Source organism: Aphis gossypii, chromosome 2 (genome assembly GCF_020184175.1).
Source record: "Aphis gossypii isolate Hap1 chromosome 2, ASM2018417v2, whole genome shotgun sequence".
Lineage (NCBI taxonomy): Eukaryota > Metazoa > Arthropoda > Insecta > Hemiptera > Aphididae > Aphis > Aphis gossypii.
The window spans coordinates 84335252-84361193 of record NC_065531.1 but is presented as its reverse complement, the minus strand read 5'-3'; the positions used below and the strand labels follow the sequence as shown (position 1 = coordinate 84361193).

Here is a 25942-nt window from a genome sequence, read left to right as displayed (position 1 = left end):
ATATAACATTTTTGCGAAGTCGGTATAAAAATAACGCTGAAATAAAGATACAATGAAAGAGAATGAAAGAGTGTGAGAGAGAGAGAGACGAAAAAAAAAATCGAGTTTTTGTGTGAACTGTTTCGTGACAATACAAGCTCTAACAGTTGACGATAAATTTGTAATGCATAAAATACATCGGACGCGTGAGAGAAAATTTAATTTTGTCTCCCAAATCTGAGAAATTAACGATCCGGTTGAAATCGCGTAGCTAGAAAAATATTAAAAACGATTCCGAGAAATCGCGAACTCGACGGATATTCGTATATCGTACGCGTTTGTAACCACATTTTTGTGAACGCGAATGCGTGTGCGTCACGCGGTACCTATTAATCTGAGGACCGAACGGCTGCAGCGGTGCAGGAATATAACTCGACGTGCAGAAATTCGAGTATAATATTATAACTATTATAATATAAAATATATATTTTAACAAATTACGCGTGATTTTCTCTAAGCCACCCCAAACGGACCGAATCGAATTCCGCACTGGTTCTCGTGTACCGGCATGCACCACGCGTGCCCCGTGGTCTATATAAGTGTATAGTACGCATACATTATATTGTGAGATAATCTCGCGAAAGTTCCACGCACCGGAGCACGGCGAACGACGCGATTAGAGACGACGACCGCGACGACGACGGAAATGATGATAAAAAAAAAATGAAAAATAAATACACTTACCTATACAATCGTACCCATATGTATATTATAATATATTATGATAAAAGACCGACAGAAACGGTCGTGTGGGCAAGCGTTTTTTATAATATATATACTATATAGTATTATTGTGCTCGCGGTGTGTGCGTTAAACAAAAAATAATACAAGTAGACTTACATATTATTGCTGCAGTAGTGTGTCGTAGAGTGGAAGTCGTCGCCGTGGTAGTAATAGTATTATAGGAACGATATTATTGTGGTGGAGGTGGTGGGTAGGTACTATAGACCGTATATAGCGATGCTTATGGACATGGAGTCGTGATCGAAACGTCGTCCCGGGGCAACTTGTCATACACTGCACGCGCGCGGGGCAATAAAACCCGACTTGTCGATGGACCGTGCAGATTAGAGGCGCGGGCTGTGTATAGTCGCGGCCGTGCCACTTCACCCCCGCCGACCGTCCGTCGTACAAATGACACTGTATAATATTATATTCCATAGGTATAGGTATTTATCGTCTGGTATACGCGTATAAACGTATTATACCGTATATACCGGAGATTAAGGGTTTTCCAACGATTGGGATAACGACGGAGGGGATGATGGTGAGTGGATGTAGTCGCGGGACCTTGACGCATAGAAATGCATATAATATTACGAGTAGAAAAAAATCGTATTAAGAATATTATATTATTAGATTACTACAAAATATATACGTCGTGTACAATGCTGTGACTTGCGGGTGTATATATCGCGTTTGAGAGAGGGAGATTTTTTTTTTTTTTTTTACACTTACGATCGACTTCAGTATCTACTTTTTTTTTCTGTTAACGTAATTTATTTCGTCCGATCCAATATATTACAACGAGCTCACATGAAACGAATAATAATATAATGTCAGGTTGAGTGATATAAAAAATAATATCAACCATCAATGACATTTTTTTAACGTGTTATTTTGTTATTATTATTATTATTTATTTTTTTTTTGGTCGATAGAGCGAATACCTACGCAAAAGTGTCTCGTGAAACAAGTAAAGGTTACAAAATGGATTTTACATCAACCGAGTAACCAATATTACACAAAACAACCACAATATTTTATTAGGCAAAATTAATAACAATATATGAAAACACTAGATAATTACAATATTACCTATAATAATTGATACTGATATTTTTTATCTATAGTCTAGAAACAATACTATTGCGGGTGGCAATTGTCTGTCGAGGGAGATGACAATGATTTTTATTTTTATTTTTACGACAAAACTTGTTTCACTGGTTAAAATATCACTATATGTATACTCCCATAATATATTATTATAAAGGTAAGGCTTATTATTTTTTATCTCGCGTCAACCTTCATGACTATCAAAGTTCTCGTAACGTGAACGTTTCATTAGCGGCTGGTACCATTGGAGTGGCGGTGTGTTTCCGCCAAACTGGCTTTATATTGTATAATTTATGCTCAAACATAAAATATTATTCGGTATGAATCATTTTAAAACTATCACACTACGTGTTATTATCAATGAACGTGATCATAATCAGATCAGACTTCCGAGGACATACACACACACGCACATACCCATTCCTAACCCAATGTCATGCCATTATGATTTTATTAGAGACGATATTTTGCCATTTCTGATTGTTGAAATTCCACGTAACACAACCATTCACGCTTGCATCAATGCTCTTCGACATTAATTTTATATAAGTATACGTATAATTTTTTTCACTGTTACATTATTTAAATTACCGTACACATTAAAAAAAAATTAGGTTTCATTTTTTAAAAAAAAAATGGTTTTATACACAGATGCCGCTTTTTCAACACTTTGTTTTTACATGTAGCTTACAACATGCAATATACATACATTACAGTCTATACCGACTTATAAACATGAATTGTTTGAAGAATAGCTTGTAATTCTAAAATCTAACCTAGCTAGCATCAATTAATGTAATAAAACGTCTATAATGATCAGAATTCAATATAAAATCTACTGGGACGAATGACCATATGAATAGCAGAGGAAATAGGATTTTTTACACCATAACATCAAAAACAATGAACTCGTTAGATTTTAGCTTCGTAAGTAAATCAACACTTTAAGATAAAAGTCAACCTTAAATTTTTCCCAATAAATAATAATAATAAAAAAAAAGTTGACATGCCTAATACCAAAAAAAATTAATTTCAAATAATATTGTCGACTGGCAAAAACAGTCAGTAGTCTTTTACTTATAACATTAAGTTACTATTAATACTTTATCTAATAAAAAATGTGCTTACTTATTATTTTTAACACTTTTTTTTACAAATTTAGGTTTATACCTGAACAAATGTTAACAAAATAAAAAAAAGAGTAGTTTCGATAAATTTGTATATCTTATACAAAGAACTAACAGTATAATATATAGTTAATAAACAAAAACGCGGAGCTAAAGATACCTTAACAATTTGTTTTACTTTACGTTTTTGAAATTAATTAATTAATTAAACATCCATTTAAATATCTCTGCAGAGTTCAGAATTTATCGAAATTTCTGTTTATATTTTTTTTTCATTCGACTTTAGCATAAAAATACGGTTCTCGCTATTCATAATAAAACTTTTTAACTGAATGTAGAGTAGATAACTAATTACTTTTTCTGTGTTTTTCGTTTAAAAAAAAAAAAAAAAATATGTTTACAATTCCATAATAAGTATAGTTGTTAAAACTTACATTTTATAATTCTGTATGATTTTAATTTGGTCACTCAACTGTTTTTCAATACATTTTCAAAAATAATACATTAAATTATAATATTTTCAATCCCTAAAATAAAAAACAATTAAAAACGTAACATCAAGTTTTAATAACCTGCCTACTCATTAACAAAAATATTATTAATTATTATATTTACACATATTATATTATTATGTTATATTATATGAAAGGAAATCGTGTAAAAATAAATATCATAATACGAGTATTAATAAGTATTTGAGTTTCAATACGTTACTTAAGGGTAGGTACATTACTTGTTAAATAAAACACACATTTTAGACAAATAATTTATTTTATGTTCCTGTGATCTCCTTTGTTTTTTGTATTTATTATTTTTTTACACAAAAAAAACGAGACTAACAACTTCCGAACTGGTGACTGTAGACTGGAATTTTTGATCTCGATTTACTTACTCCAGAGCAAGTTGCAAGCATGTGCTGTAATTTTTTTAATGTATTGTATAATTGATGTAAATGATATTTTATCATAAATGTCATTATATTTTATTAGTGACTAGGTTGCGAAGAAATTGATTAAATTCTAAGTGAGAGGTATTCTAGTTGTTCTTTTTTTTTATTATTATTAGTCTACATCTGGCGCTATCTGTATGTCTGTGAAGTGAAATTTACTGGAATATGTTAAAAATCAATAGGTAGCTCTGTTTGCAGACTGCATAAACTGCACAACTCGTTCAATATAGGTGTATAATATAAGGATAATACGTATGCTTTATTTGTTTAAAAAATTACAAAGAATTGTTTGAAAAAAAATTGACAAAAAGTGTATCGATAAAACTAAGATTTAAATAATAATGCATATCTTATAGTAATACAATTGATGACAATTAATTATATAAAAAAAAATTGTTATAATATTAAACTTATATTTTATACATGGCAAATCTTCAACTAGGTTCCGTCTTAAACACAATATGGCATATATTTAATAACTAAAAGATTTTTTAACAATGATTACACACTTTTAAAAAATAAATATCAAATTCAATTTCTACTTCTAAAAATGATTAGCGCTCTATAAAATTATTAAACATAAAGATTTAAATAAAATGCACATACTATTATATTAATTTAAATGTTAAGAATTACAAAATTAGTCGTTAGAAATATTTAAATATAGTTTTAAGACGTTAGAGTAATAACCTTTCCATGTGTTAGCTTAACTAAATAATTCATTATAAAATATAATTAAAGTGCTAAAATTATTTAAATTGAAAAAAATGGCATAAATTCTTAAAATAAATGAATACAAGTATTGAAATTAAAATAGTTGACATCGATTACTATAGAAAAAAAGTAAAACATAAATTGTTTGTTAATGGAAAAAAAATTAATACGTAAAAAATGGCTCCAAATTGAAATTATTTTGATGTAGGCGCTGCGTATGGACATCCCAAAAACTTGTCACTGATCTTTCCACCCTCACGAAGGCCGCTAAGAAAAGCGCCGTGCACCGTGGCCGGATAATTACGTATAGTATGTTCACCTACATAAACAGACACAAAACATAGTTGACAGGTCATATTTAATAATAATTGAACATGTTCATTTGCATACACCGCCCTTATAAAACGCGTGGGAGATAATAAAGCATTTGAAAAATGTTTGAATGTTGAAAGAGACGGCGTAAATATAAACGTCATTTAGGATTTTTGAACGTTACTATTATACAACACATATAAATATATTATGTACACAATGTGCACCACGGTGATTAGGTATTGAAATTAATTTTACTCAGAAAATATGACTTATTATTCGAAAAAAAGACACCCCGTCATCGCACGCTCTCTTAAGTCCGTCACGGTTGTAAATCAGCTTGACAACTTCTTAAAGGAAGAGTAATCGGTTGACGTGTCAACGGCCGTACAACGCCGACTGGCAGGTGAGTCGGATTTACGGGCTGGCCACGAGACGATATAATAATATTATGTATACGATACGCCGCCGCCTCCGTTTTCAACAGAAGAGAAATTGTGGACCAGACGGTCGAATATTAGTCTATAAACCGTTGTTTGAAACCGGGTTGTTATTTCAAATCTATTTGTTGGTCTAGACGAGATTTTTTTTTTATGTTTTTAAAAAATGAGCTCAGTCCGAGCTCGTGTCATACACTCGTACGCGGGACAAACAACGACGGTTACGATACAATAACGCGCAACACCGTCGTAGCGATGATATTATACCTAATATAGTTTTAGAATATTTCTCACCGGCAAAATAGAGTCGTTCGCTTCCGTCAGTCGGGTTTGAACTAGTATTGGGTTCCGTGCTTCTGGAACACGAAACGGGAGCCGCTAGCAAGTCGTAATCGGAGCCGGAGGCACCTACTGCCACAAACGAATATGATCCGCGTGCCCATGGATCGGCTCTCCAGCGAGAAACGACGGTTTCCTTCGGCTGAAAATAGATTATACGATGACGTTAGAATAATAATTAAAATAAATGTTTGTGTATATAGATAGATACAGTAATGATATATGAATTGAAAGTGAAGTGCATAGAATAAATACTGTACATATGGAGTTGTAAATTATTATTTCATACGTTCGATAAAAAAAAAAAAAAAATACTAAAAACACATGTATGAAAAACACGGATTATAATGATCATTATTTATTAACACGATAAAAAATACAAATTTAATTTAAAATATGAAACAAAATATTTTTTAAATGTTCAATACTGTAATTTTAACATAAATACGAGTTGTCTACCTATGTAATTAATTAAAAACATTCGCCAAGCAAAGGTTTGAAAATTAGAAAAAAATATCAAATGCAAATATAAAATACCTAAACTATTTAAATCATAAAATGCCGTACCTTTTGATTAACTACATGTTTAAAAGATTTTCTTTTACTTTAAAATGCATTATATTATGTTAAGAACCTTGTTTTAAAATATAAAGATTTTATAACAAATTAAGCCCAAAAAAGCCTAACCAAAGAAAACCATTTTAAAAACTACACGAACGAATATCAAGTGCTAATATTAAAAGTGAAAATTCGGTTAAATCAAATAGTTCGACTAATTAGTAATAGTTAAGTTAATTTGTAAGATTTTGATAGAGATCTTATCGAGATAAAAAAAAATATAAATATGTTCAGAGAAGCAATTTTAAAATTTAAACTAAAACATCTTTTTGTAGAGAATGATTTGTTATGAATTTATGACTTTTAATTGTCAAATTTACAATTAACCTAACTATTAGCATTGTTTGCACAACAATTCAGTCAAGAATCAAAATGTTTACCATATTGTAATGACTGCATTATGACAATTTATTGACTTAAATATTTCCGTATTTTCAGTGTTTATAAAATTATTATATTTTATTTATTTTTTGGTTTTCTTAATAATCTTTAAAAGTACTGCGAATTTCGATCCTTTTAAATTACCAAATAAATCCAATTTATTATTAGAATTCACCTTCAAAATTCAATATTGAATCAGTTTTACTGCTCCTAATATTTAAATAAATTATATCAGACACAGACATAACACTTATCATTGTAAAATAAATAGGTACATGATAAATGAGTATATAAGCATTATAAGCTGCTCAATCTAAAATCTAACTATTGATTTAAAAAAAAATAAAAAAACTTCTCCACAGTACAATTAACTCGATTTATTTAATCCTGATTTTATTAATTGAACTATCAGATTAATGGTCGATTAAATGTCACATATAGATGCATAGTATTACTGTAATAATTATCTGCAGAATGTATATGTGTGAATGAGGGGGAGAGGAAGAGACAAATATATTTTAGATTTTTCCTAACTTGATTGGCATACGTATTTTAATGAATTTCATATACATATTTATGTGCCCTTTATCATACTTACATCTGGAACGTTTGCTGTTCCAAATATCCCTCTCAGCACTAACATGCACCGGGAAATAATAACTTCGTCCGATATGTCTTCCATGACACTGGCTGCTTCACCAGCAACCAAAGCCAATAGCACGGGCGCACGGTACAGATTCCAGAACAAAAACATTTCTCCGCGACTAGCCGTAGTACTGCCGATGTGTCCAAACAAGTTACCATTAGGATCCCAGAAAATGCGGTCGAAGCACAGCACCACCTTGTTGAGGTTACCAAAACCCAAACGTTCGATGGCGGCAACTTTCCAGTCGGGCAACGGCGGTGAAAATTGTACAGTGTTCGGAAGTGACTGAGTCTTTTTGTTGGTAGATTGCTTCAATACTCCCAAAGGCAATGTACAGAGTACAACGTCACCTGTGAATAATATTAAACATACAAGAATTCATATTATTATTAATATGCTCTAATACATGTTGCGATTATGTATACTTTAGCAACGGTAAGATTGCATTTTATTAATGGTTCCTTAAACTAAAATAAAACTAAATAAGAACTGTTCTGCAAGAACACCCATTTTTCTAAATAGTATATATATAAACATTAAACACATGTATACTTTTTAGTAATTATGTACTTATTATACTTGTATGGTATGCGTCACATACATATTTAATATTTATTCAACACAAAAATATTAATTATATGGTATACATATACATATAGTGATATGTAAGTTTTAATTTTGTGAAATTGATCGCAAAAACTTTGCTGGAGACGAATATTTCCTACACGAGGAAAGTATGGAATAAATAATTATAATATTTAACAATTGATTAATATTGCTCTTTTGCCTCTTTTCAACATGAAGCATACTCATATAGAAAGGATGAAAAGGGTAAATAAAACATCTAATACGAAATTATCAATACCAAGCATAGCATAAGAATTAGAACCAATACGAACAATCTCAATTTTACCAACTTTCGAAGAAAAACAAAAAACTGTATTGTTACTGGAAGTTTTAAAAGTTTATATTCCACTAAAAAAATATTAACTTAAAAACATGTACTGCATCTTTCTGAAACATTATTTTTACTGAAAATTCACGAGATAGATCTTGATAGTGTAATATTAAATAGTTTCACTTTAAATAGGCCATAATAAAGATAAAGAAAGAAAAACGATGATGGATACCTATCTGAGATAATACCATGATAATAAACGATTTTAAATTTTTAGCTACGCCATAATGACAGTATAACATTGTGTCGTAGTAATGTCGTAACAATAATACTATAATTGTCTTTTGTTTCTCAAGTCATTAAACCATAAATCTATTTTTATTTTATACGTATATAAATTAGTAAAAAAGTATAAAAAGTATGTAAATTTATTGTGATTGGGCATGATGGTTCTAAGGTAACGATAGATAACTATAATAATTAAAATTAAAATTAATAAGACTGATAAAGAGAATATCTAAAATCAAATGTATAAGGTTATAAAAGACACCGGAAAAAAATGTTTAAATTATGTAATCACTTCAACATGTTTAGCTATTTTATCATAGACGTCGACACTGGTAGTACTTAATTATTACTATCAAGCTTTTCAGCGTTTGTAGGAGGTATTATAAATTTATTTCACGCTTTTTACCCATTTAAAATATTTAGTTTTCAATTTTCTTCGACAATTTATAAAACACAGACGTTAATAATACAAGTCATTATATATAAGTTATGCCACTATCTAAGGTACTTTTTTCTAATGTCAATTGATATTGCGTTCAAAACTTCAAATACTTTTATAGACATCTATATAAAACTAGGTTATTGCGAAATAATGGAAGACATAAACACTTTATAAAATCAATACAAAGGCTATAATATAACAATAAGAACCGATCAACTACATTAATGAGTAATTCAACAATATATACAAAAACCGTTCTTTTCAATGTTGTTTTTATATTTTAAACTATTTCGATACAAATTTATTAAATTATCAATTTGGAAAATAAATTATTAATGTATAATTAAAAACAATACATCATAATATAGTTAAATTATTATGCAGTTAAAATGTATAGATAATGAATAAATAACGTATTGAATTTAAACATGGTGTAGGTGAATATGGTAATAACGTATTCAACATTTTTTTTTTTAATATTATCGCAACATTATTTAACAAATAACAACATAATTACTTTAATAATTTAATATAAGTTAAGACAAAAAGAGTATTCGACACTATCGCACTAATAATAATTTGATTGATAAGTTTAATTTTTATATTAAACAAGTCGACTTACACCTCACCGACCCGCACCCTTATAAACCTCACATACACGGAAAGTAGTAGATATAGAATAAAACCAAAGGGCTATATGCCAGGGATGAATAATGAGTATTTAATGTACACAATGTGAATTCGATCGACAAAAAAAAAAACTAATCGGAAATAAAATTAATTTCAAACAATAAAAGGCTAACAAAACGTATTTGACCATGCGGGATAACATCAGACTCGTACTCATGAGGATTGATAATTTGATAGTTTAAATTTTTTCCCCTAGCTCATCCAAAAACAAATCAATACAACATATTGCAGTGAAAATCTGACGTTTTTTTTCTTTTGTAACCCATCCGATTTTAATTTAAAATTCAAATACAAATCGAATAATAATACCGAAACCGAATCCAAATCCAAATATCAATCAACAACCCTATGGCGTTTTTATCGCGTTATATTTATTTGGGATTTGGTTTCATATTACATGTATATTATACAAGGTTGTGGGAAAACCGCAAACGTCAAAAATATATCGAAAGTAAATGGAAAATGTCTGACGATTGGAAAACGATCGTTATTCATGTAAATGTAAAACAATGTTTTTTTTACTCATCATTTGTCGATTTTGTAAACATTTTAATTAAACACTTAGTATTTGAGTATATATTTTTTTAGAGGTTTATAAAATATATTTCAAGTTTTTAATAGAAACTACTGTAACGAGTTAGGAGCCATATTCCTTACCTTTGTATACAACTCCGTTTGTATTTGATCGAGGATTAGAAGTTGAAACTTCCACACCATTTGGGCCATAAGTGATTTGTTTGACAGCAGTACTTAACTTAATGTCCAGACCTTCTGCCAAAGCTACAGGTACACAAGAGTAACCATTTCGCACTGTAAACAGATAAATATTACACATTACATTATTGCTTTATATTATACACTAATAAATATATACCTACATTTATAAATACAAAAATAAAAACAAATATCATAACAATAAAAAGTTAAATTAAATAGTGAGTTCAATGATTAGTTTAAAACTGTTGAAATCAAAAAAAAAGTATACAAAAGCGGTTTTATTATTTATGTTTTCTACATTCAAAATAATCTCAAGGTATAAAAACAGAAAACAATTTTTCTTTTTGAACATATTGAATTACCTTTGGAGAATATTTTTTTATTTCCGTTTCCCTGGGGCTTTTTTATCCTCCTCGAAACATGCAATTGTACCCAATTTGAACAAATAAAATAATAAAACTAGATAGGTCACTAAGGAAATCGAGTTTCGATTTACTTTTGTCGAAGATTTAAATCATAACTTTTTATGTATTGAACTATTGATTAGCATATAAAACCAATATAAAATTGTTTGTTTGTTTCCTGGGGGTAAAAAAATCAAGGAATTCACAACATTCTATATAATATATTTTACACATTTATACTTGATATATTTACATAGATTTGACTCGTAAAGATTTCACGGCAAACTGGACTACATAGCACCAATACAATTTGAATAATATTCAAGGTGAGAAACAGAATTTAAAGTATTTTTGAAATTCTTTGATTTTTCAAAATCTATTCACAGATGTTGATGAAATTATTATAATATGAAACATTATTCATTTTGTAATTTCTCCTCTTGTATAGGGAATTTCCACTAAACAATAAAATGAGAAAATATTACCTTTCTAATGTTTTCAGCAACACAAACCATTGTCAACCATAACACATCATAATATTAGTTTAATGGCATATTAGTAGGTAGTTTTAACTTTATATCCTATAATATAAGTTTACGCAGAGACTGCTTGGAAACACGGAAAGTTAACTTGCTGTTATAGCAAATATACTACAGTAGCGCAGTAGTGTACAAACTACGAAGACAAGGCGCGGATTATCTTACGGGTGTTTAGGGAACTTTGGACTTTTGTTTACGGATCGAGTTAATTAGAACGACTGGTATAATAAGATTTCTGAAAGCATGCTGTTATTACACTTAGTCCCTATCCTCACCAAAGACATAGTAGTTTCATAGAACGAGACAATGAAAGCGAGTGGGGTATCATAATATTGTAATAATAATAATATGTCGTATAATATTAGTCGTAATATCACACCCGAGGCGAGGCGTGAATACTCATAGAGTCTGTTCATTGAAAATTTGCCATTGTAGTCTGTAGGTAGGTAATATACATATAATATTACATCTAAAATTCCCAATACAAAGTTCTAATGGTGGCGTGTGTTACAATTTGAAAAAAATTATAATTCTTATCACGTTTTATCCGCGAAACTAAGAACACCGAGATTACAATATAATATTCTTTATCTAAAATATAAAGGTACGCGCAAGTTATTACATAACATTTGATATTATTAAAGTTTTCGTATTGTATGCAGATAATAGATAAAATATAATTCAACCACAAAGAAAAAAAATTTCTTTCGAGTGTTTCGTTTGTGAATCAAATCCTAGCTATGATGTTTAAACATCAAGACGATATAACTTACTATACTAATTAACTAGATAACAAAGTAGGTTATACCTATCAACATATACATCATGTTAAAATAATAATAATAAATCATCGTTACTGCCAATGATTATTAACTGTGTATTTATAAATTTATCTCAATTTTTTCGTTTAAATAACGTTAGAGTGATTTGTTAAGCAATAACGCATAAAATACAATGTATTTACTCTTGGACATTTAACGACCATTTATTTAATATTCGCTATTGCAGTGCCTTAAATTGAAAGTAATATAATTCATATACATTATACATAATATTGTAGAATTACTTATTGTGGTAAACTTTACATTTCTAATACATTTCTAGTGTGAAGAGCTGCATATTACAGAACTTCATCAGTGATTTTATATTAACAAAATTAATTAATATAATTATTAGTTAGTATATCAAATTTATACAATGTGTAAAATATAGATATATAACTTGGTTAAGTACATTGGGTATAGTAAGCATTATAATATTTGTATAAGATATATTACAATATAAGTGCAGAAAATGGGTTTTTTCAATGAAATAAAAAGAAAAGAGGAAGTAATCACCATTCAAGTACGAATAGAATACGCTTTCCCAACACATACTTTATCAGTAAAAATCCAGTACCCATATGTGACGCATATAATATAAATCTAACAATAAAACATACTATAATGATAATCTGCCCTAAATACTCAAAAGCCCGTCAAAATTTTAAAAATAACCCGTTCTTAATACAACACACACTCAAACAAGAAAACACCACAGAAATTTACACATTTTTAATAATATAAAATTAAGTACAAAATTATAAAACTTTTATAGTATTTTCATTTTCTTTTCTTTTTTTCTTTTTCTATTTACAATATAACTTATAACCTGTAATTAATTTAAAAATAAATAAAGTTAAAAACCTATGTAATTGAAGCCTTAATATATTTTAAAAAAACATACATAGTTATATGAGTACAAGCACGTATTATTATATCAAATGTAGTATTGTATCAGTTGATTTTATTGTTATACTAACTCGATATTTTATTATTTTAATAAAAGCGACGAGTTATATTTGGAAATCCGATAATTAATGTTGTTCAATATTTTATTACATAGAAAAAGAACATAATAATGAAATGTTTTTCATTATTTATTTCAAACGAACATTTGTTATACATGGCCAACTATAGTGATCATTCCGGATTTTCGTTTAAGATAAATGATAATAAATATTACGCGTTGAAAATAAAATATATTATTAGATTTGGAAACAATCTTGGCGATCGTATAAGTTTTATGGCTTGAATACGTATTGTTTTTAGTGTGCGTTTTAAATTATTTCCAAACAAATGGTTTGTGAGCAACAAAATCGTTATAATAACTTTATTTATTGTAATGGTTTGTATTGAAAGTGTTTTGGTATTGACTGTAAAAATGTTACTTTTCGTAGTAATTATAAAAATAGTCTAACATCTGTAGACAATAAAAATATAACTTGATTGTTTAGTAAACGTGCTTAAAATATTTTAAATCATCTTGGATACAAACAAACGTTTGATGATTGTGTTGACTTGTGTATAAAAAAATAACAAAAACAATTAATACACAATTACTGTAATTGATATAGTAGTTGAAGTTGAATTGAACTTAATTTTATGACAATTAATAATAATAAAAAATAATAAATAAATAATAATAAACTCATTGTTGTAAATTTTAATGATACAAAACTCACTCTTTTCAAAAGAAAACTAATTGATAGGCTTAGATTTTTATTTAATCCAAATTAAAATAATCTAATGATAAACAAAAATTCAATATTTGCTGTAGGAAAACCAAATCAATAAAGGGTTGATTAAAAATTTTGAAATCGAATAATTATTTCCTAATAAACGGGAGTTTTTTCATTTTGACGAAGGTACTTCTTACATTGCATAAATAGTAAATAAAATGACTTGGTTTTTTTGTTTTGTACGTAATTTGTATATTTGAAATAAATACAAGTACATACCTAACACATAGTTATAGTGTGTGATGTATTATAACTTATAACCTATTCTTCATATTATATTATCTAACATAAACAATTTTTTATTGATTTTGTTCTGTATCATTAAATATAATATAATACCTATAATAATACTTTATATGCACATATACATATTCTATAAATCAACAATTATGAGGAATAATAAGAATTTTCAGACTTTTTAAATTATATTTTTCTTATCATTAAAGAAAAAAGTGCTTATTATTTTCATTTGAACTTAAATATACCATCGTTTTATTTATTATCGGAACATAATTTAATAGATTTTCAGACAGATGCTATAGTTGTAGAATATTTTCATAAGCTAATTTAAGAATACAAAATATATGTTACATTTTAAAAATTAAAAATATAGGAAATCCCGTAAAAATTACACAACAATAAATTTTAAATTTAACGAAAACAGCAGTTCTTGGCAATACAATTATAATTGTTAGAGGCTGGTATCAATTTTACGTATCAAAAGTTTAATTTTTACTAACTTTTTATAAACTTTCATTTTACACTTTATACATTTAATATGTATCATGTGAAAATTGTGTTACACTTTATCAATATAACCAAACAAAATAATATTTTTATGGTTAATTTTTAATTCTATTTTATGTATAAATTGTATTCGATTTAATAGAGGGATAGACAAAATATATTATTCATATATCACATAAGACTCTTATATCATTGAAACATTTGAAACTGTTTCTAGACGCGCAATAATATATATTTGTTTATGTGGGAAGTGGGGTAATGGTTGTTGTAGGTGCCTATAATATATTATATTACAATATGTATTATGCGAAAAAAACTGCGTAATATAATTTTATAATTTTAACATTAACTTTGTAACGTCAATAGTATACAACCGTAATACAGCTTATTTTCAGTTTAATTTTATTTAGATGACCAGAGACATGCATGTTTAAAATCAATCGCTTACGTAGTTCACATATTTCACTATACGGAAATTGTGATTGTCTCAAATAAATATTTATGGATGATATATCACCTAACCTCATAATTATACTCGTTGACTGCGAGTAGATGATTGTCATGTCAATATGCAATATTATTTATTATACTGTACAAATTCATAACTGTTTCGCTAGTATTCAAGTTAGGTACGCGTATGTTACTTAAAATCTGAAGTTTATTTTATCCTCGAAAAAACACAATTGACCTCGTTTACATAAGTGATTTGTCTTATCAAAAACCAATCGCGCACGCAGCGTGAAGTGAGGTTTTGCAAACGTTCAGTGGTGAATTAGAGAAAAGTGTTTTGGTCCATAAACCATGTGGGTGTGACTATATATACGAGCCAACGATATATCATACAGGATATAATATTATCACGTTGTATATAAACCTACGGTGCTCGAGGTCTAGATGAACATTGTGTCCGGATACCATATTTTTAATATTAAAAAAAAAAAAGGAATACCGCCTAAATTTACACTAATGGGACCGGATTACTACTTAGTCGGTGAACATTAATATGTATATTGTATATACAGTAATATTAAAAAAAATATATATATATCGTTCTAATTTAGATCAGAAACGGATAAAGTCAAACTGTAGGGGGTTCAGTTATAATTGCTCCGATCAACACTACGGCACGGTCAGATACGTATTAAAGTTTTATCAAGATCCGCTGTTGGCCATCTCACCACACCACTCCCCGTCACCTATCCGTTAACGGTCAGCCCGATGCCCACTCTTCCGTTCGCCGAGCGGTCTCACTCATTTCTGACAACTGTCAGAATAATACAACTAATGCACCCATTTACATTATATACACTGCGGAGTCGAATATTGAATAATAATAAAAATCAATAGCTAGCCGTTATTATTGCTGCTGCGGTGACGGACGGTCCGCGATGCGCACGGCGAGACGCGTACGTAAGATAAGTTTATAAGACGTATACCGTGTTTCCGAGATATTATAATGTATACCGCGGTATACGACACGACTACGATTTTATAATAACATTAGTATAAAGTACATAATATAATATGTGGCGGCGCATGTCGAAAGGAACGCACAAGCTTACTCCGTTTTTAATTACGCCGATCAATGATCCGAGTGCGTCTTATTACCGTGTATATTGTTTATAATATTATATTATATGCGCGATGGGATGCAAAACGGTTTTGCAAAACGAATTTCATCTCGATTGTGCGTTCGGGCACAAAAATGTAACAAGATTTTGTACACGAGAAATCATCCATAAAAATGTTACACGTCTGAACGCTAAAATATAAATAAAACATAAAAACGTACGTAAAAGTGTTTACTGCCTACTTGTTTAAATTTTAAAGGCGTTTTCACCATACGATTTGCGTACTGCTCAATAATAATAAAATATATAGTAACAAGTTAAGCGTATATACGACGTCGTATACGCTTATAATATCATTGTCGCGACATACGTCGTTATATTTGAAATACTATTATCTTCCAGATGAACCCTTGTACAGCGCATATTATATTGTTATATTTACGTATTGCGACGGACAAACAACAAATCGATATAACACGCGGAGTTGGACAGCTTCGCCTGCCCTCGCCGACGTAATCGATCGTAAGTGAGCAATGTACGATCCTGTAGGAATTACCGTATAATACACAACGCACAGAATAATAATGTACAGATATTGAGCTCCTAATCCCGTCTGGTCTTGTGTGTCGCCGGGCCACTGAATTGTGTGATTCGTGAGCCGCAGCACCGGCAGTACACGTGCCCCGTCGTAATCAATGCCCATTGACTATAATAATTATTATGTGTACAATAATAATTTATCGTACGGGTATCGCAGGGTATTATAAGGTATTATAATATCATCTTTACACGACAAAACGAAGCTTAATTGTGTTACGGCCTTGTTACGTCAAACCATGGATTCGGATTATTCCAACGAATGGATTCAAACGGGTTCCTATAATATCGTGTCTTTTATTATTCGTCAAATTTCGTTTTTTTTTTTTTTTTTAATCTATAGACATAGGTTTATTTAGAAGAAAATATGTAGTGTTTAATTCCAAAACTCGAAAATATTTGAGTATTTAAATAATGTATAACTAACCCTTTATAAACTATCAAACGTCTTGTTAACATTATAACCCATCCAGCAACTACTGATATTGATCTGTTAATATCCTTAAAATTATTTATAAATTATTGTAATTGTGTATTTACATTTTTATTTACGTTTACAAAATAATGTATGGTTGACATTAGAGCAAACTATAATATTTATGACTATAATAAAAACGTCCATTAGTTAAAACCATCGGTGATAATTATCAGTAACTAACTTTTCAATCGTCTTGATTAAAATAATTAAGTCTGTACATATAATACAGAATGTGTGTCACACGATGCAGACATCGTTTAACTTTCAATGAAAAATCATTGTATTTATAAACAATTTATCGTATGATTGAAGTAATAACGACTAACGAGTAAATAATAAACCAATTATAAGTTATAATGGTTGAAAATATAAGCGGATCCAATTTCTAAAGATTTATAAAAGTGGAGAAATTCAAATGTATTATACAACCATATAATATTATATTAAGCCAATAATGATATGTACTAAACATGATGGTGTCAGAACATTTGAAAGTATACTGGACTTAGCTTATATTTCTAAACACAGAAAAATTAGAATTTCTCATTCAGTGTCCACTTTACGTTTAGTCGGTATAATTATATTTTAATAATAATATATTAAAATAAAACTGAAAATATTTAAAATTATATATTTGTGACTTAAATTTAATATAATTAAATATATAGCAAACATACACAGTTGTAGTATGAACTATAAAACAATATAAATACAATACTATGTGTATTAAAATAAAAAAATGAACACTTATAGTTAGGTATTAATTTGGTGGCATGGTTTTAATTAATTTTAAATAATAAACATACAACACATTTATCGTACTTAACTTGAAAAATAGTTTACTAAAACAACTAAAAAATTACATATATTTATAATAATATATCCGTATTGTGAAGCATAGATTTTCTCAAGCATTTTTTATTCTCTTTATACATGAAAAATTTCATTCAAATGCTGCAAAAAAAAGAGTGCTTATCGTAATTGAAATTATATACATCCACTTTAATTTCTCTAACGTTTGATCATCAGTAAAGAATCGCGTATATTCATGATGCCACGAATGCGCAAGTACTTTTCAAGCAGTTTAAAAACGGTGATTACATACATTATGATATCGAAATGCACATAATATATTATGGTACTTTTGTATTCCTATAAAAGTCATGAAATACTTAACGTCAAAATATAACCGATTATGATTTATTATGAAACTATGGTGAAAATCGAGTGAATCTCAATTAAATTTATTTAAATTTTAGCGAGTGAGCTTGGAACTCTTTAAGTATATAGAGTACAATTATTCGACAGTAGCACAAACGACTATATAGAGACTATGCAGTGGAAAACAGGCATAACACTCAGTGGAGTGCAGGCGGATTAATTAATACAGGAATGTATATACTATATATTTTATATTATTTATAGGCAGGATAACGTCGCGGGATGAACGCAAAGCTCTACAAACGCCGCGCGTGTCTATATCGGTCCCCCTTCGATACATTATATTATGCAGTACGTATATATTATTGTATTACTGTCGCACAATATAACCGACCGGGGACAGGCCCCGGGCCACACAAATCACGGACACTCTACTACCCTTCACGGCGAGCGTTTCCCTCGTCCTGGCATTAGCGTCGTAGTCTCCGTCGAATTCGCCGTCTTCGCCGTTTCCTCCATCGTATCAGTTCGATTATATCCGCGCTTGGCTTTGCCGGACTAGTAATTTTAATTAGGAACGTGACACGACCGTCCGCCATCCATCCGTCCGTCCGTCTCATAATATACACCCACGCCCGACGCCGTATTATTATTATTACTGCTATACGTATTACTATTATATCGTTTATACACATCTATATACATATATATGTCTTTACTAGCGAATTCCAGTGCGGACCCAACGGGGTATTTTGTCATTGCTGCGCGACGACCGCAAGCTCCTCGAACGACGCGAAATGCGATAGGATCGAGTGAGCGGGAGCTCCGCCACGCCGCCGCGGGCTCATTACGCGGCCGACTCGCCAGAGCCCCCAAGCGCGTATAATTAATAGGATTTTCCCTCGGATTTTCCGATCAAATCGTCCCACCAGCCGATATTTAAGTAAAGATTTCCACGACCGAGCTACGTTATAAAATCATCCGCGGCTATTCCGCCTGCCGCTGCACGTGCTGCAGTGCCATTAGACACAATACGTCGCGTTTCCGCCAGGTTAGGATGGATCCGTGGTACTAGATTGTTATGAAACACGCTGTAGTTGTATCTGTTTAAACTCTCGTGGGCTTTCTTTCGTTAAACAAATGAAATTTCAATATTAGCACGTCAAGTGTTTCAAAAACTCTAGACGAGACGCACGGAGGGTAGTATTAGCACCATGCCGTAGCTATATATGTAAAATACGATGAGCTGTGATGTTATAATATATAAACGTATATAGACGAAAATGCAATAATCAATCATATTACTTGTTGGAAAAACTAAATGCACCAATGAAAAAAATTGAATAAAAATACCAAACGTCATTATAGAACTATTAAAAAATATATGAATGCGAATAATAATAAGTGTCTAATAATATTTATAATAATAAAAGTTTAAATACATTTTAAATGGATTTATAGTATATTATATTTTTATTGGAATACTCTGGATAAAATTATTATAAATTTCAAGCTCAAGCGTTTTTCATAATATTTTAATCGATAAATACATATTTATTAATTTATTTACTCGTTTCATTATTTAATTCTAAAACTTTTTTTTTTTTAATACTTTATTTAAATGTCGCGTATTAATTAATGATTATTATTTTATCGAAATAAATAAAAAGATTCAGAGCACTAACTTTAATTTTGTTAAATATAATCCAAATAATTTTAAACTCGAGCAGGTAGCCGAGTAATCCATTAAGAAGAAAAATCTAATATTTACTATAGTTGGTTGATACAAAGAGTTTTATGCCATAGTCCTTTGTATGAAATATTTTTTTATTAGTTTAGACTGCGCAAATGATGAAAAAAAGAAAATAATATTACTCAAAGGACATACTATAATAAATTTGCTGTTTCCTTCAATAAACCTTATTACAGTTTATGTTAGCACCTTTCGTACATTACATTATGCTATTAATTATTAATTTTCTTTATTATTATTAAACATTACAAAATATGAAGGCCGAAGAGAGTAATGATTTTTAAAACAAATTAGAAAATATAAGTTTCAACGTTACAGTTTTTTTTTTTTTTTTAATTATAATTGGTTATGACTTAATAATAATTAATTTTTCATTTATATATTATAAATAAATTGTTAATTTAAATATTTTATTACAATGTGTAATATTATATTACACTAAAAAAAATACAAGGAAATTATAATTAATATATGTATATAGTTCTAAAAAGTGTGTTTATTTAGCTAGATATAATGAGTTAAATATTATACTCGATATGCAGCATAAACTATTTATTTATAAGCATTATACCTACAGTATAATACAATGTTTCGAGACTTGAATACTAAATTGTTATTATTGTTGCGTCAAAACTAAATAATATATTGGTATTTATTTTGAAAAAATGTTAAAATCGTTATTTACATAATATAATGTACGCTCTAATGTCAATGGAACAATTTACGCGAATCGGATTTTCTGTTTGAACATACATTATATTATAATACAGTATAATATACGTGTTCTATATCAAAAATGAGTTGGCACACACGCACAAAGCTATTATAATATTACACGGACGCGGAAGATAGCACACACAAACACTGTTGAGAATGTATTATTATTATTATTATTATTATTATTATTACACCTTTGACAGAGAATTATCATATTGTACCGTTTGGTGGTATTCTTGTCGACCGATAATGGGTTTCTGGATATGGAGACGATAAATCGCCGTGATCCCTACGTAGGACGAAAAACTCCGACCGCGAAACTGTACACTATACATAATAATCCAGTATAATATAGTATACTAATATAATATACCTATAATTTATAATAACATATAGGTACTATAATATATAATAGTGTGGTCGAATTCGACGATAATCTGGTTCTAATAGTAAAATACTACTATATAGATTCCCAGCGATAAAATCGAAATGTTTATGAATAGGTGTATATAACGACGACACGGTACTTTGTATAAATATTATTTTATAGGAGAAAAAAATGGTAACTATTTAAGTATAGGTACCTACACCTAACCTACACATACGCGATTGGAAATCTTATCTCGATCAATACAATACGGACTTGTAGTCATCGTACGTATGTATTAATATGTATATTATAATATAAGTACATTTTTGAATAATTAATCACAATTTTTTTTCACTGCTAATTCACATGAAAATTATTACTACCGCGAATCATAAAAACAGCTGACTGATTCCAGCTATAAAGATTATAAAAAAACCGTTAGCAACAACGATAGTGAACATTTCATTTGTACATATACGTACGTACAAACTTTACAACTTTACTAAGCTCAAATTCAAGAAATGATGACCAGGAGTGTGAACACTGTGAACGCCCCTGACCGTAGGTCACACGTGATAATAATATGGTGATGCTTAAATCAAATTAATTTTCAATTTACTCATTGTTCACCAGTAAACACTATCATATAGTGCTATGATTATTTTAGAATTTCGAGAAAGTAAAAAAGTCGTCTGCCATCAGTATGTATAATATACTCATACATGATGCAGAAGAAGATTCAATGATGGTGAAGATTATATCCAGCTAGTTGATCTGGTGTGTGTCGCCACCGTAGAAGACCCTAAGTAGGAAAAGGGTGAAAAGGATAAGAGCAGAGCAAAAGAAGAAGTAGAAATAAAAAGGAGCAGAAGACCATCACACGTGACGCATCGTGGCTCGCGCACGATGCCACAATAACAGTATGATATTATGTGGTCGCACCGCGTGTGAGAGACAAATGATCGCCGAAAAATAAATAAGGAAAGAGAAAAATACAACCGAACAACGTGCGCTCACACACCACACGACGGACGACGTGGCGTTGTAGGCGTCACCCGAGTAAATGCGTTTCTCTTGTCGCCCGTGCCCCGGGAACTCCCGAATCCACTTAATTATCATACGCCGCCGTCGCCCATAAAACAATCGCCAAAGACGGAGAACAGTAAAGATAAAGAGAGAGAAAAACGTGTTTTCACACACATACGCACACACATACATTAAGACAAATCCAAAGAAATCTATCAAAGCAACACGAACGGTCGGCCGGACGTGTTTTTTTCTCCATTTTTATTTTTCATCCTTTCCGCGAGAAATACTCGCAGCCATACATACGTTGCGCGCACGACATTTCCATTACCTATACGACGACGACACTATAAAACATTTATAATACAATACTACAAAACGGCACCGACGGACGAGATGAGTTTTTTCTCTAGATAAATCGTCGTGTTATTACGACCGGGAATTTATTTGTCGTCTGTACGTCCCTTTATATAGTAATATTATTATTGGCATCGATGAAAAACGAAAATTTCAATTTTAAGACACGCCGGTGCAGACTGCTCGATGTCCTAGGATTTCCAAAAGAGGTCGTCCGATGGTATAGAGCGACAGCAGAGTACAGTCGGCCTTCGACAACACTATACTCGTAATAATATATAATACTATGTTGTCCCGAGCAGCGGCAACCGGGCCAGTAGCCGTAAATCATACGAAACTGCAGTGAATAAAATATTATATTATGCTTACCAACCTATTGCTACCTACGAGGTCTATATAATAAATAACAAGCGTATAGACCAAAACAATCGAGAAAACCTGAATGGAATTAATATTCACGTTTGACTTTCGGAATAGCTTACTTAGCCCCTCATCAGATCGCTTTCGGCCCACGCGTATACCTATGATTTTTTTGAGGGCGGTAAGACACACGTCAGTCTGGACCGATTGTCTGTCATTTTCAAGCACTTTTTAGTATAGCACAAATGCACGGGATTTTAATTTTACAATTTGTATTTTTGTAATAATTAAAATTATAAAAATAGAATCACAAATTAATCAAATTCATTCTATAATAGGTATATGATTGTAATCAGGAATTAGATATCTATAGTGTGTAATTGCCTTGAGCAATCAAATTTTTACATTTATAATTTTTTTGTAATAAATATTAAAATATTGTTGAAAAACTTTTTTTATCTTATTTTTTTGCACTTGCAACGAGTGGAAAACTCCGGTTTTAGAGTGTTATATATCCAGTTAAAATTTTAAAAAATCATCTCAACTTATCTCAGTTGAATATTTTAAAGTAAACATTTTTTAGGTTAGTCGTTAGTATTTAAAATATTCATTAAACAACATTATAATTTATAGCAACAAACGAATGCAAGTCAAAAGTTTTAAATATTATGTACATTGTACATGCATTTATAAAATCATTATCCACATCAAACAAAAAGGCATTATTGACGTAATACTATATTATTATCATTAATTTAACGGTCACACGGAATTGAAATTAAATATAATATTATACGATATGAAACATGAAATATTTACAAAAAAACAAAAAAAAACAAATAGAAAGCAGCGTCACAATTTTTCTTAAATGCCGTTACAAAATATTTGTGTAATATGTGTATGTTTTACACTTATGAGTATGATAAAATCCGAAGCATTGTCTAAAACAATATGTTATGATATTTGTAACGTTATCGTTGTACTTGATATCAATAATTGTAATATGCACTTTATTATTATTATTATAAATAATAATTGTTTGTGAAGTAATGTTTTTCAATTATTACTATAATATTACGTTTATTCAGGCAATTTTCATTTTATTAGGTTTGACGACGACAATTTATTATTAAAACGTAACAATCTTCTGAAAACTCGTTTGATGTCAAACTATAAATTAAAATCTAAACAAATTAAAAAGGAATATAATATATTATTACACATTTTAATAACGCATAAAGACAATAAACATAAACGTGTATAGTTTGTGCGTTGAAAATGATTAACAGATTGTTGATTCGTATAAAACTATTTTTATGTTTGGATACTTTATAGGCGTAGAGACTAAACAGTGTTTGATTTATTACGAAAGAGGCATTCCATGACTGGTGTATTGGTAGTAAACTAACATTTATATAGTTGAAATGTTTCCTAAACCCATACTAAGGCCAAAGGTACCGAGAAAGTAATATTGTAGAATATAATGGCTCTTATTTTTATTATTAAAAAAAAACTAATAAAATTGATGGTTATCAAGCGTTAAAAAAATATAAAGATCAAGATTATTTTTAACGGCAATCAAATTAAAGTTAAACCCCTTAAAGCCAGAAGTTGTAAATAAAAACAAACGGCAACAGCTAAATCGTATTTTATATTATACTATCCGTTTAAGTATTTTTTTTATTAGAATTATTATTTACATATCACACAAAATCCACATTGCAACTTGGCGTAGAAAAAATAATTTCCGTTCGCAAAATAATAAGCACAGTCTAACATTAGTCTATTTTCATTTCTTTATGAGGTACCTATATTTGTTTACGGTCAAACGTGATTTTCGTTTAAACTGACGTTTTTATTTCTTTTTAAGCGAAAAATAATCATTACTTCCCATTTTAAACAAACATATTAATATAATTATACAGGTATGTGGTATGAGTGGTATGTATATTTTAAATAGTTTTTTTTCAATTTAATTTGTCACATAATTCAAGGGTATACACGAAATAAGAATTAACGAATCTATAAGAAGTATTTATCTTTATTATTTCTTTTAATGTGTTTAATTGTACACGTTTTATTTTATTTTTCATTTTAAACGTGTATGCACTATTCAGTGTACAACTAAACACAAAACGCGTTGAATATATTATTATCATTGCGAACAACGTATATTATACAAGTTGTTGCTGTAGAGAGGTTATTTTATTTTCAAGTGTGCAAAATGCACCAACATTTATCACGTAATGAATACATTACAAAAACACATAAATATATAGATCAGACTAAATTAACTGTACTAAATTCACATGGAATGTGTTTTGCTGTCATTTACAACAACGCAGCGGAAATATATTATAAACCTCTCAGTGGATTCACGCACGTTGAGGAAATTTGTTGTATGACACGTTATATACATTGTAGACGGAATAAAATTATCAATTATTATTGTAATATATTATTATATTATTCTCTTGATGTAAAAATAAAACGTTTCATGGTTTTTGTATGATTTTATAGTATATATAAGTGTGTAACGCCGAAATTTCAGTGAATTTGTTTATTTACAAAATATTATTAAATTACGTTGTTTGTATAGATATTTATATATTTTATATATATATATTTATTTATTATTTTGTTAAAAAACAGTAAATTTTTTTTATTATTTTTCTTTCATGTAAGAGATAATTAAAAAATCCCTTCATTACGGCATACGAAAGACATAAAAACATATGCCAGTAGTCTGAAGGCATGCTTAATCGGATTTGAGATCTAAGATTAGGTTAGTTTGACCAAAAAAATCAGTTCTGAGTTCACCCAAAAGAAAATAAGATTTTTTTGTTAAAATTTGACTATTTTTTT

The 25942-nt window shown here is 29.5% G+C and overlaps 1 protein-coding gene across 2 annotated transcripts in view; it reads right to left on the bottom strand.

Moving 5' to 3' along the window:
* Nucleotides 1–4192: 4192 nt before the first annotated feature.
* The window catches only part of LOC114126851 (lysine-specific histone demethylase 1A), a 378425-nt gene continuing 356675 nt past the window's right edge, over nt 4193–25942 (bottom strand). For both annotated transcript variants that reach the window (XM_050199765.1, XM_050199766.1), the window contains 4 exons: nt 10378–10530; nt 7355–7752; nt 5713–5899; nt 4193–4985 (listed from right to left, as the gene is read on the bottom strand). In XM_050199765.1, the coding sequence (XP_050055722.1) occupies nt 4861–4985; nt 5713–5899; nt 7355–7752; nt 10378–10530 (863 nt within the window). In that variant the 3' untranslated portion in view covers nt 4193–4860. The remainder of the gene's footprint in view (nt 4986–5712; nt 5900–7354; nt 7753–10377; nt 10531–25942) is intronic.